The sequence below is a fragment of the Podarcis cretensis genome (assembly GCF_951804945.1).
Source record: "Podarcis cretensis genome assembly, chromosome: 7".
NCBI lineage: Eukaryota > Metazoa > Chordata > Lepidosauria > Squamata > Lacertidae > Podarcis > Podarcis cretensis.
The window spans coordinates 77188360-77200758 of NC_137176.1; the positions used below are offsets into that span (position 1 = coordinate 77188360).

A 12399-nucleotide genomic window follows, 5' to 3' on the forward strand; every position below is an offset into this window, starting at 1 on the left:
GCATGTGTTGTCAGATATGTTTTTTTGGGGGGGTGTCATATGGATACTGCTTTATTCTCACTCCCCTGCTCCCTAATGGTTCAATCAGGGTGAAATTCAATCTCCAATAAACATAGGAGCCATAGGGACAGAGCCTTATACCAGTTTGGACCACTAGCCTTCCGCCTCATTATTATCAACACAAACAGGGACTTTTCCAGGGTTTCTTGCAGGTTTTTTCCCCTAGCCCTATTGTAGAGATGCCAGGAATTCATCCTGGAGGTGCTCTGCCACTGAGTTACGGCAGGATCTAGCTCTGCCCTTCGCTAGGTAAAGGTAAAGGGACCCCTGACCATTAGGTCCAGTCGTGGCCGACTCTCGGGTTGCGGCGCTCATCTCACTTTATTGGCCAAGGGAGCCGGCATACAGCTTCCAGGTCATGTGGCCAGCATGACTAAGCCGCTTCTGGCGAACCAGAGCAGCGCACGGAAACGCCGTTTACCTTCCCGCCGGAGCGGTACCTATTTATCTACTTGCACTTGGACGTGTTTTCGAACTGCTAGGTTGGCAGGAGCAGGGACTGAACAACGGGAGCTCACCCCGTTGCGGGAATTCAAACCGCCGACCTTCTGATCGGCAAGTCCTAGGCTCTGTGGTTTAACCCACAGCGCCACCTGCGTCCCCTGCCCTTCCCTAGGAAGGTCTAATTTCAGAGTGCATCACTGGCTTCAAGCAATAGCTCTATGCCTTGGAGGGATTCAGGGGCATCACAGAGGGTTTCTTTGCCCTGGTTCACTCCCTGGCATTGCCAAGTAGGCATGGGAAATACTCTAGTCTGAAACCCTCCAAAGTTCCTGCCAGACAGTTTAGACAACACTGGGTTAAAGAGACAAATAATCTGACTTGTTATGAAGCAAGCTTCCTGTGTTCCTAACCTGAATCTTTTATTTAGGGGGAAATTGTTTCACCCTGTATCCTACTTTTGTGTTATTTGAAATTAAAAAGGGAAAGAGCAATTACGAGAAGTTAATAATAAGCACAGTTTGACAGAATGATGCATTATTCCAAGGTTGTTTGGGTGTTGCTTTTAAAAATGGCTCTTAAAGGGCTTTGCATGATTCCTTTAACAAGCAATATGCTTGTATGTGTGAGTGAAGGAAATGTATAAAACGGTGGGGTGGAGGAAACTTATGGCCCTCAGTTTTGTGGGACTCCGTATCCCATCAGCCACAGCCAGCAGGGGCTAAGGGTCAAAGATAATGGGAGATGTAGTCAACCATCACTTGAGGCCAAGGCATCTAAAGGCCCACTTTCTCATGTATAAAATCAGCTCAGCCCCTCTGCCTGTTCGTTGAGAGCTTTTGTCAAGGTCTTTCACCACCATCCAGGTGTCTCCATCTTGAAAAGTTAGGTGGGTGGGATCTGGGAAAAGGGCCTTTGCCTTTGTCCTCTTTTGAACCTTAGGCCAAGTCTACTTGTCCTACTTGCCTGCAGTTTGAACTGTAAATGCTTTACCAATCATTAATTTCTTGAGTTATGCTTTTGGTGCTGTCAGAGCTGCCTCTAGGTCCCAGCTCACAGAGGACCAACGCTAGGCTGTAGTTATGTACAAAAGTCTTTATTGAGGTTCAGTTTCCATTTTAAAGCCGCAGCGCGCAGCTCTACGTCTCAACCCTAGACCGGCGAAGTCCCGTCTGAGTCTCCTCCCCTTCCACACCAGTTTAAGACTCTCGCCTTGCTCCACCTCTTCCTAAGTTCCTTTCTCCTCTGGGCCCTCCTGCCCGCTAGGGTTTCATCCTTTCTGGACTCCTCTGACGCTGACCCTGATGATTCTTCCCCCTCCTTCCGGCGGGCTTTAGGACCTGGTTCCCTATCCGGGCTACCTTCTGTGCCGCTCGCCTGTACATTTGAACTTGGCGTGCGCGGCCAGCCTGCAACTTTCCTCTTGACCGTTCCCTCGCTCTCCGATGGAGGCGTGGCCACCCCTGACTCATCTTCTCTCGCTGGTGGTGAATATGTGGGCTCTGATACCTGGGACTCCTCCCCCCCACTACGCTCTGGTGGGGAAGCTGGTCCTGATTTCCAACTGCTGCTCTGGGAGTCCCCGCTGGCCCCTTGTTTCTGGGGTGTCCCCCTTGGGTCCCCCCTTGCCCTGCCCATCGGCGCCCCCTTCTGTGAATCTTCCGATTCGCTGGAGAGGCTCACAGAATCTATTGGGCTGCTGTCATCCTCTCCTACGCTGCCCTCGGATTGCTCCCCCTCGCTCTCCATCTCCTCTCCTCCCTGCGCTCCCGCTGAGTCCCTGACAGGTGCCATTTCAATTATTAGTCAAAAGGTTTGACACTCAGAGAAGCTCTTCCCTGCTTGGGTGTAATTACAGTGGTACCTCGGGTTAAGAACTTAATTTGTTCTGGAGGTCCGTTCTTAACCTGAAACTGTTCTTAACCTGAGGTACCACTTTAGCTAATGGGGCTTCCCGCTGCCGCCTCACGATTTCTGTTCTCATCCTGAAGCAAAGTTCTTAACCTGAGGTACTATTTCTGGGTTAGCGGACTCTGTAACCTGAAGCGTGTCTAAACCGAGGTACCACTGTATTGTTGGTAATACAGATGGTGGTTTTAACATTGTTTTGGGAGGTCAGCTTGAGTAACTAAAAAGATGTGTGTAGGTTTTGTTACAATAAATCCCCAGAAAGCCCTTTCTGCCTATTTCTTAATAAAAGTGGTAGTGGATTTGGTGTCAGTTTGAAAGCTGGTTATCCTAGCCTCACACTTCCATGAGAAAAGCACCCCAGAGTGGTCTATGAGTTAAAAAACATGTACTGTTAAGAGCGGGGAGAATTATTTCATGATCTTCATGGTAGATAGCTACCTTCCCAGCAGCTTTGTATTAGACACATCAAGATAAAATCTTTACAAAAAGTTAAATATTAACTTTTAGGGTGGGGGGACGTTATGATAATATTAAAACTGGAATGAGAAATGGACACGCTATCAGGAGATTGCCAAATGCTTACAAGGCAAGCCAGTTACTCCCTGATCTTGGACACTTGCCATTCGTTTTCTGCCTATTCCCCAGCGAACAGCCCTCCTTCAGAAATGAACTGCATTCAAACTGAATCCATGCAAGGAGTATTTAGAAATGAGTTCAACGACAAAAAATGCATCGACCTTCCCCAACTGGTAACTCCTTCGTTTCACTTCATGGAAATAGATTCAAGCTTGGTGTTTCATTCAAGGCTGGCCCTTAGATGTAAGGTTAAGGTAAAGGACCCCTGGACGGTTAAGTCCAGTCAAAGGTGACAATGGGGTTGCAGCGCTCATCTTTCAGGCCGAGGGAGTCGGTGTTTGTCCACAGACAGCTTTCTGGGTCATGTAGCTGGCATGACTAAACCACTTCTGGCGCAATGGAACACCGTGACGGAAACCAGAATGCATGGAAACACAGTTTACCTCCCCGCTGCAGTGATACCTATTTATCTACTTGCACTGGTGTGCTTTCGAACTGCTTGGTGGGCAGGTGCTGGGCCAGAGTAACAGGAGCTCACCCCGTTGTGCGGATTTGAACTGTCAACCTTCTGATCAGCAAGCCTAAGAGGCTCAGTGGTTTAGACCACAGTGCCACCCGCATCCCCTTTTAGATGTAGGATGGCCCAAAAGCAAGAAATGCATCGCGAAAAGAGGGTGGAAGAGATGGTTCATTTGCATAAAATTTGCATTTGCTAGTTCATATTCCTAGATGCAAATATAGAAATGGTTATGATAAATAGAAAGTACAATACATCTGACCATACTGGGAAAATCAAATGAGCTGGTCTCTGCCCATTCAATCTTGCTTAACTGCTGATAGTCACCTTAAGACCGCAGTTTCTCATCCTTACCTTTCATCCAGACTTGGACAGAGAGTTCTTCAAAGGAAGGACACCTTCAAATACAGGCTCCCAAGAGCCTTTCAAGCAGAGGACTTAGATGTGCGGAAATGATCTACACATAAAATATAACACAGTGGGCAAACAAACTCTAAGCTAACTGGTCTCGGAGGCAATTATTTTGGAATATGATGTCTTAGGTTTGAGTAGTGGCACTTCAAACTTTGAGGTGGAAGTCAAGGGGTTTTATTGCTTTCTTTTACAAGTCCTATTACAGGCAACTCCCCATTTACGTGCGTTCAAGGCACACGCGACTGCACACATGCACATCACCGCGAACCCAGAAGTGGCATGAAAAGGGGCAGAAACAGCCCTACTTCCCCACCCCATGTATTTAGTCGTCGGGAACCTCGTGAGTTGGAAAGCCATTCCACTGGCAAAAATTGCCGCACACAATTAAAAAAGGAGAATTACTTTTCTTTGAAACCGAACATGCACAAAGATACACAAAAGGGTTTCTTTGTGCACAGCCCAAGTTGAACAGCTCTGCAAAGCACACAAGAGCGAGAGATGTGTTGAATGCAGGGCAGCTTGATCTCTAAGCTCCGTGCTAGAGCTCTCCATACAATCCGGATCCGGCCTGCCACATAAACCAACCAGATCGCCAACGTGCCCCACGGCTGCAAGCGTCTTTCCCTCTAATGGGGACACTGCCGGCTGGAGGCCTTTAGAATGGGGATATTTGATTGGGAGCAAATTCCTGAATGTGGGGCAGCCTTTTCCAAGGTTGTCTGCGAGACACATACTTGCCGAGGCAGTCGGATGTGTCTTGGAAACGTGCTACAAAAGAGAAAAGGCCCTGTATCATCCTGGAGTTAAGCTGTTTATTGTCCTTTATTTAATTAGCTATCTGTAAACAGAAAGAATGGTGAAGGGTATTCACATGTAGGAAGCCAAATTCATTATTTTAGCTATTCACTGTAGGGGGCAAGGACTATGCCAAGCCACCTATCGGAGATAAACAGCTCCCATAATTTGACAAGCTCTCGCATATTTTGCATCTCTGCTAAGATCTCTTAGGGCACAGTGAAGTGTTACAGTTCAAGTATTCTGTGGCCTGATGCTAAACACCTTTCTTTACACACAGAGAAGCCAAATCATTTTCAGTGGAGCTTACTTCCAGGTAAAATTCGGCAGAACAGTGCCCTAAGAAAGTCTACTCAGAAGCAAATCCTGCTGCGTTTAATGGGGTTTAAATCTTTAGAGAGAATGTGCAGGCGGTTGCTTTGTGAGTTGGAATGTTAGCAACAGTGTTGACAAACATGTTGAAATCAAGAGAAATAGAGACAGATATTGCGAAGAAAAACAGGACATTAAAAAAAACTATAAAAAAAAAACAAAACTAGCCCCAATATAGGAAATAAGCCCAGGAAAACAGACGGTTAGATGACAACGGTGTGAAAAGAGCAGAGGATAGGGAGATTGCAAAGAAAACTGAAAGAATTATTTGAGGAAGAGGTTGGAGTTACCTTATTCAGACATAATTACCAACTATATTTATTGGCTTGTGTACTCTCTGCCCCCCAGGATTGCCCCAAGGAGACTGAAACTCCCCCCCCCCAATTAACGAGTTAAGCACTATGTCCAAACCCTAAACTGTGAGTAGCTTAAATATCCATCTTGTTTTTCATATTCACAGCCTTTTTTGCCCCAGAATATACCTTTACTCTTTGTCAACCTCATTTATCAGACCATCTAGCTCAGTACTGTCCCCTGTATCCTGACTGGCAGTGGCCAGCAAGGATTTAAGATAGAGGGCATGCCTAGCCCTAGCCCTGGAGATGTTGGGGGTTGAACCTGCGATGTTCTGCATGCAAAGCAGATGCTATAATAATAATATAATTTATTATTTGTACCCCGCCCATCTGACTGAGTTTCCCCAGCCACTCTGGGTGGCTTCCAACAAAAGACCAAAAATACACTAAGATGTCACACATTAAAAACTTCCCTGAACAGGGCTGCCTTCAGATGTCGTCTAAAAGTCTGGTAGTTGTTGTTCTCTTTGACATCTGGTGGGAGGGCGTTCCACAGGGCGGGCGCCACTACCGATAAGGCCCTCTGCCTGGTTCTTTGTAGCATTGCTTCTCACAATGAGGGAACTGCCAGAAGGCCCTCGGAGCTGGACCTCAGTGTCCGGGCAGAACGATGGGGGTGGAGATGCTCCTTCAGGTATACTGGGCCGAGGCTGTTTAGGGCTTTAAAGGTCAACACCAACACTTTGAATTGTGCTCGGAAACGTACTGGGAGCCAATGTAGGTCTTTCAAGGCCAGTGTTATGTGGTCTTGGCAGCTACTCCCAGTCACCAGTCTAGCAGCACTCTGGCGAGACAGTCTGCAGGCAGGTAGGGTCTCAGCCTGCGTACCAGGTGGAGCTGGTAGACAGCTGCCCTGGATACAGATTTGACCTGCACCTCCATGGACAGCTGAGAGTCCAAAATGACTCCCAGGCTGCGCACCTGGTCCTTCAGGGGCACAGTTACCCCATTCAGGATCAGGGAGTCCTCCACACCAGCCCGCCCCCTGTCCCCCAAGAACAGTACTTCTGTCTTGTCAGGATTCAACCTCAATCCATTAGCCGGCATCCATCCTCCAACCACCTCCAGGCACTCACCCAGGACCTTCACTGCCTTCACTGGTTCTGATTTGAAAGAGAGGTAGAGCTGGGTATCATCTGCATATTGATGGACACCCAGTCCAAACCCCCTGATGATCTCTCCCAGCGGCTTCATGTAGATGTTAAAAAGCATGGGGGAGAGGACGGAATCTTGAGGCACCCCACAAGTGAGGGTCCAGGGGTCTGAACACTCATCCTCCACCACTTTCTGAACATAGCCCAGGAGGAAGGAGCGGAACCACTGTATAACAGTGCCCCCAGCTCCCAGCCCCTCTAGACAGTCCAGAAGGATGTTATGGTCAATTGTATCAAAGGCCGCTGAGAGATCCAGCAGAACTAGGAAACAGCTCTCACCTAGCCCGCCACAGATCATCAACCAATGCAGTTTCAGTCCCATGATGAGGCCTGAATCCTGATTGGAAGGGATCCAAATGGTCCGCATCCTCCAGGCGTGCCTGGAGTTGTTCAGCAACCACTCTCTCAATCACCTTGCCCAAGAATGGAAGATTAGAGACTGGGTGATAGTTGGCCATACTGGCCGGGTCTAAAGATGTTTTTTTAAGAAGCGGTTTAATGACAGCCTCTTTCAGCGGATCTGGGAATGCTCCCTCACAGAGGGAAGCATTCACCACCCCGCAGAGCCCATCGCCCAGCCCCTCCCGGCTTGCTTTTATTAGCCAGGATGGGCAAGGATCAAGGAGACAGGTGGTTGGTTTCACACTAACCACTGAGCTACAACCCTTTCCCGTCCCACTGACAAGCCCCAACAAGAAGAGCAGGTGCTACTTGGCTGTGAGTCCTGGAGGACCTGCTCCCCACCTTGAAGGCTTTTCCCACCTGTTCTGGGACAGTGGGGCCCGCACTGACTCCAGCTGCAGAAGCTGAGGCTGTTGAACCAGACTATCAGACTTGGAGGTCGTTTGGGTTTTTGTTGTTGTTGCGGGGGTGATCGTAGTTGCTGTTGGCTTTTTGTATCTTTATATTTATGTTGAAACTGTTGAGTTTGGATTTGTGTTTTTAATGTTTTATTGTGTATGACTACTTTTCTTAAGTTGCAGTTATATATCCTCTCCCCCCACCCCACCCAAGTATTAAGCTGGCTTGAACATGGATTGAACTGCGGAAAGATGGCAGACAAGTAAAATTACGTATGATGCACTTCCAGTAGAAACCCATTTGTTTACTAGGGTGTTATCTTATTTCCTACTTCCTGCCAGGCTTTTCTTACTGTTGATGGAATGGGCTGCCTCTGGCATAGTGCAAGACCTCTCCCCAAGAGATCTCACTGAAGGGGCTAAATATGGTGGCTATTTTTTTACCTCAGTGTGGTGTAGTGGTTAAGAGCGGTAGTCTCGTAATCTGGGGAACCGGGTTCGATTCCCTGCTCCTCCACATGCAGCTGCTGGGTGACCTTGGGCCAGTCACACTTCTTTGAAGTCTCTCAGCCCCACTCACCTCACAGAGTGTTTGTTGTGGGGGAGGAAGGGAAAGGAGATTGTTAGCCGCTTTGAGACTCCTTAAAGGGAGTGAAAGGCGGGATATCAAATCCAAACTCTTCTTCTTCTTCTTCTTCTCCAGCACCACAGACACACAAGGAGCACATCGCTATCGGCCTCTTGCCCTGCTTGTGGTCGTTCCATGTGGCCATGATGGGGTGCAGGATCCTAGAATAAATGGAACTTTTTCATCTGACCCAGTAGGGTTCTTGTTATGTTTTTATCCATTTCCATTAATGCCCTTGCCCTACACCATGATTTTCTTATTGCTGACAGAATCAAAAACAACCCTTCCACGTACACACTTGGGGGTGGGGAAGATTTTCATAAGGATGAAGCCTGTCAACCTTCAACACAACAACCAACACGATTCTGATTAAAGAAAGAACTCTGTTTTTAATAGGGTTTTTATCATTAAAAAAGTTTAAACCTGCATAGCAATCATTTCAAAAAATAATTATTTAATGTTCCATAATGAAACTGTACACAACCTAGTCTTGAGCGACCTGCAGCCCGTGAGGTGGTTTTGAAGCAGTCCAGCACAAAGAGTCTTTTTTTTTTCCCCCTTTGGAGTTGGCTTTTCCCACTGGCGTGTCAAGAGGGTTTGTGTTTTGTTCTTGGTTGAGAGTCTGGCTCCGTGAGTCAGCGGTGGGTTTGTGCTGGGCTACGCGAACAGTCCGGTATACCCCCTCCCCCTCTCTCTCGCCCCCTGCCCCAACCCCTTTAGCGGGGCTCCTCAAAGTCGTTCAATGTCTCGATATTTCTTCCTCAGGATGGAGACTTGGTCTTTAAAGAGTACGGGGTCGAGCCTCATCTGAGAATGGGTCAGCGGCATATAGCCAAACCAGCTGGCAAAAGTGTTCATGCAGCTCTGCCTCTGAGCAAAGTGGTCTGGGTCGGCCCACCGAGAAGCCCTGGAGGTCTGTGAGGGGAAATCAAACAAACAGGAGTCAAGGATAGGCCTGCAATGTTCAATTAATCTCACATAACCCTCCGCAAAACTAAACCATTAAAATTGACTTAAAAGACGTCCCCACAATTAACTGAGCAGCAGATTAAAATAAAATAATAGTAGTAAGTGCTTAGAAAAACTGCGGGACCAGACATTCACAGAAGATTGGAAGAAATATACGAACTATTTGAAGAGCAACTGTAATCAACAAATTACGCTAGCAGGACTACAAGAAGTTTTGTAAGGAGGAATATATGAATATATGAAATATTGCACAGAAGATAAAGAAGAGTGACATTAGTTATGATACTTAATTTACATTTCTTACTTTCACTTTTACACTTAAGTGGAAAAGAGTGGAAAATTTTCAGATGTGATTGATGGAAGTCAAAAAAATTGTATAAGATATAAAAGTATGTTTTATAATTCTTGAAAATGATATGTTAAAAAAACTAATAAAAATATAAAAACTGCATCTAGAAAGAGGCACAGTTGATTTTACCTCACATTTTAAATAATAATAATAATAATAATAATAATAATTTAGGCTAGTTTTTGTTACTGGAAACCAGCCAGCTTTAAACTAACGTTTCACTATCCATACCATTTAGGGGCAAAAATTCTGGTTAAGGTAAAATGGAAGCAGATGTTCCCAAACTCCTCCTTGCAGCTGTGCTCATTCTTGTCAGGCTTAAACCATGGTTTAGTGTTACTTGTAAAGTAGAACACAGGGAAGTAGCTAGGCACATGTTTACTCAAAGGGCATTTTGACCCAGTAAGTCTTAAAAACTAATGCCTTTTTTAAAAAAAAGAGTGCTGCCCATGAAAATAATTCTAAATTAATTTACCAGCTCCCAAGCAAAGGCAAAATCAGTGTGTGATCAGTGACGTCTTATCTGTGGGCAGCTCCCAAAAGCCAGAAAAGGAAAGGCTGCTTGCCAAGAAGGAACCACACATTGCATCCCCACAGTTAACACAAGCTGCTGAATCGTTTTGGGGCGGCAGAGAAACAATTATGAAGTGATCTTCTTGTTTTCTTATGGGAAGTCACTTGAAAGAATAATTTCAAAAATAGAATATCACATCTGTCACAGCACAGTTTGAGAACATTCCTCCTCTCAGACTATGACGGCTTCAAGTTATTTTTTGAACAGCACAAAGATTTCATTGTTATATATATATATGTATCTATATATTTATATACATCGTTTTTCAGGGTTTTAAGACCATAAGGTGTTAGGACTTTTATTATAGACTTGTAAATGGTCTCCCGCTTGCAGCAAAGTGGCCTTTATCAGCAGGAAGAGAAACTGCAGAAGACTAAAGCAGGGACACGTGCGTAGAGAGGCGTGCTAAGTAAGGCTTTTTGTGGTCTAGAAACTCGCTCAGGCTTTTTGATTTTGCTGGCGATACGGCTCTCCTAAATGATAACATGCTAACTGACAAGTATGCATGCCCTCTATCATATTGACGGAAGCATGGTTTTTCAGGATAGATTTACTTGATAATTGCGGTTAACGTGTCAAGCACCTCTCTTTGGTGTTCACATGATCCAAGCCATCGCAATCCTGTATTACCAGATCATGCTATTACAGTGGACGCTCGGGTTGCAAACATGATCCGTGCAGGAGGCACGTTCGCAACCCACAGCGTTCGTAACCTGTGAGTCTGCGCATGCGCGGGTCACGATTCAGCGCTTCTGTGCATGCGCAAAGCACGATTTAGTGCTTCTGCGCATGCGCCGAAACCCGGAAGTAACCCGTTCCAGTACTTCCGGGTTCAGCACGGTGCGCAACCCAAAATCGCGCAACCCGGTGTCTGTAGCCCGAGGTATGACTATACTTTAAAAAAGTAGCCAAGATGAGATGCAATATTCTGACTACATGTTTGGAGACAACCTGACAATAAAACTTGGAATTATTCTGATTAATAACTATTTTTTATGCTACCCTTCATCCAAGGATCATAGGGCGGTTTGCAATATAAAACTACAAAAGCACACAATATAGTAACAAATCAAAACAAAAATAAGCCCTTCTTTAAAAGGACATATAGTGTTTCATTAGCAAAAGGCCTGGGGGAAGAGGAGCAAGCCTCTTGATATAGCATGCTAGGTGGCTTCCTCTGAATGTGTGAACTGAACCTATTAAAAAAAAGTGTTTGCTTATATAAGGCGTGTATGTGTGTGCAGAATGTATATCGCTGCAAGAAGGTTAAAGCTGTCTCTAGACACATACCTGTCCCATCATGGTTTCCTTATACTGTTTTTTCTGTGTTACTTTGATTGGTGGCAATTTTGTCACAGCTGACACTAAAAAGTTCATCAAAATGTCCTCGCAGTTGGCCAATTGGTCCACCATGTTCTTCAGGCTGGCAGGCAAGAAATGAGTGTACAGGTAGTGATAATATCTGTAAAAAAACCCAACAGAGTCCTGTCAGTGAGGATCGGATGCGGCCATCCTTTGCAGACTTACCTGGAGTTATGCCCCGCTGAACTTGGGGAGAGGGACATGCACACATCCATCCTTAACGGTGCATTTTAGGGGACAGTGAACGTCAATTTTCAGGACATAGGGATACGTAGGAAGCCTTGTTATACCAGGTTAGGTTATCGATACATTCAGCCTAGGCTTGTGCCCTCTGACTTCCAATGGTTCTCCAGGTCATCAGGAAGAAGCTGACAGGTCTTGAACCTTGGACTTCCTGTTTGCAAGCAACCTGCTCTACCAGTGAGTTACAATCCCTCCCCATACTGGGGGCAAAGAATCCATAGTCCCTCCTCTACAATTTGAGGAATCGCAGAGGTGGAAAGATGTTTGATATACAGGGAACCATGAAGTATACTTTGTAGAGGTGATCTGTGGTAGATTTATTTGACCATGAGCTACCAGTTATGGACTTCTAATCTAAGGACATCTGACTATCTGCCCTAAAATCTATTCTCCCATGTGCCTGCCCCCAAAATGAGATTTTGCCTGAAGTTGTCCTGGACCCATTGATGTTCAACATCTTTATAAATGACTTGGGTGAAGGAATTGGGTGGGGGGGGGGATGCTTATCAAATTTGCAGATGACACCAAACTGGGAGGAGTAGCTAGTGCCGCAGAAGACAGAATCTGGATTCAAGATGACCTGAACAGATTGGAGAAGTGGGACAATACGAATTTCAATAGGGACAAATGTGAGGTTCTGCACTTGGGCAGGAAGAACCAGATGCACAAATGTACAATGGGGGACATCTAGATCATAGAATCATAGAATCCTAGAGTTGGAAGAGACCACAAGGGCCATCGAGTCCAACCCCCTGCCAAGCAGGAAACACCATCAGAGCACTCCTGACATATAATTGTCAAGCCTCTGCTTAAAGACCTCCAAAGAAGGAGACTCCACCACACTCCTTGGCAGCAAATTCCACTGTCAAACAGCTCTT

At 46.0% G+C, this 12399-nt stretch overlaps 1 protein-coding gene and 2 long non-coding RNA genes across 4 annotated transcripts in view; 2 read left to right on the forward strand and 1 right to left on the reverse strand.

Annotated features, from left to right (window-relative positions):
- The window catches only part of LOC307220584, a 39038-nt gene that overhangs the window by 2871 nt on the left and 23768 nt on the right, over positions 1–12399 (forward strand). The gene's annotated exons all lie outside the window — the stretch shown is intronic.
- LOC307220614 lies at positions 7753–8458 on the forward strand. The gene is made up of 2 exons (XR_013840991.1): positions 7753–7846; positions 8100–8458. It is a non-coding gene; the product is annotated as an uncharacterized lncRNA (long non-coding RNA).
- EXT1 (exostosin glycosyltransferase 1) overlaps positions 8394–12399 on the reverse strand; it is a 268942-nt gene continuing 264936 nt past the window's right edge. The window contains exons 10-11 of the mRNA XM_079984289.1: positions 11207–11378; positions 8394–8939 (exon numbers count right to left, since the gene is read on the reverse strand). Of these exons, the coding sequence (XP_079840415.1) occupies positions 8754–8939; positions 11207–11378 (358 nt within the window). The 3' untranslated portion in view covers positions 8394–8753. The remainder of the gene's footprint in view (positions 8940–11206; positions 11379–12399) is intronic.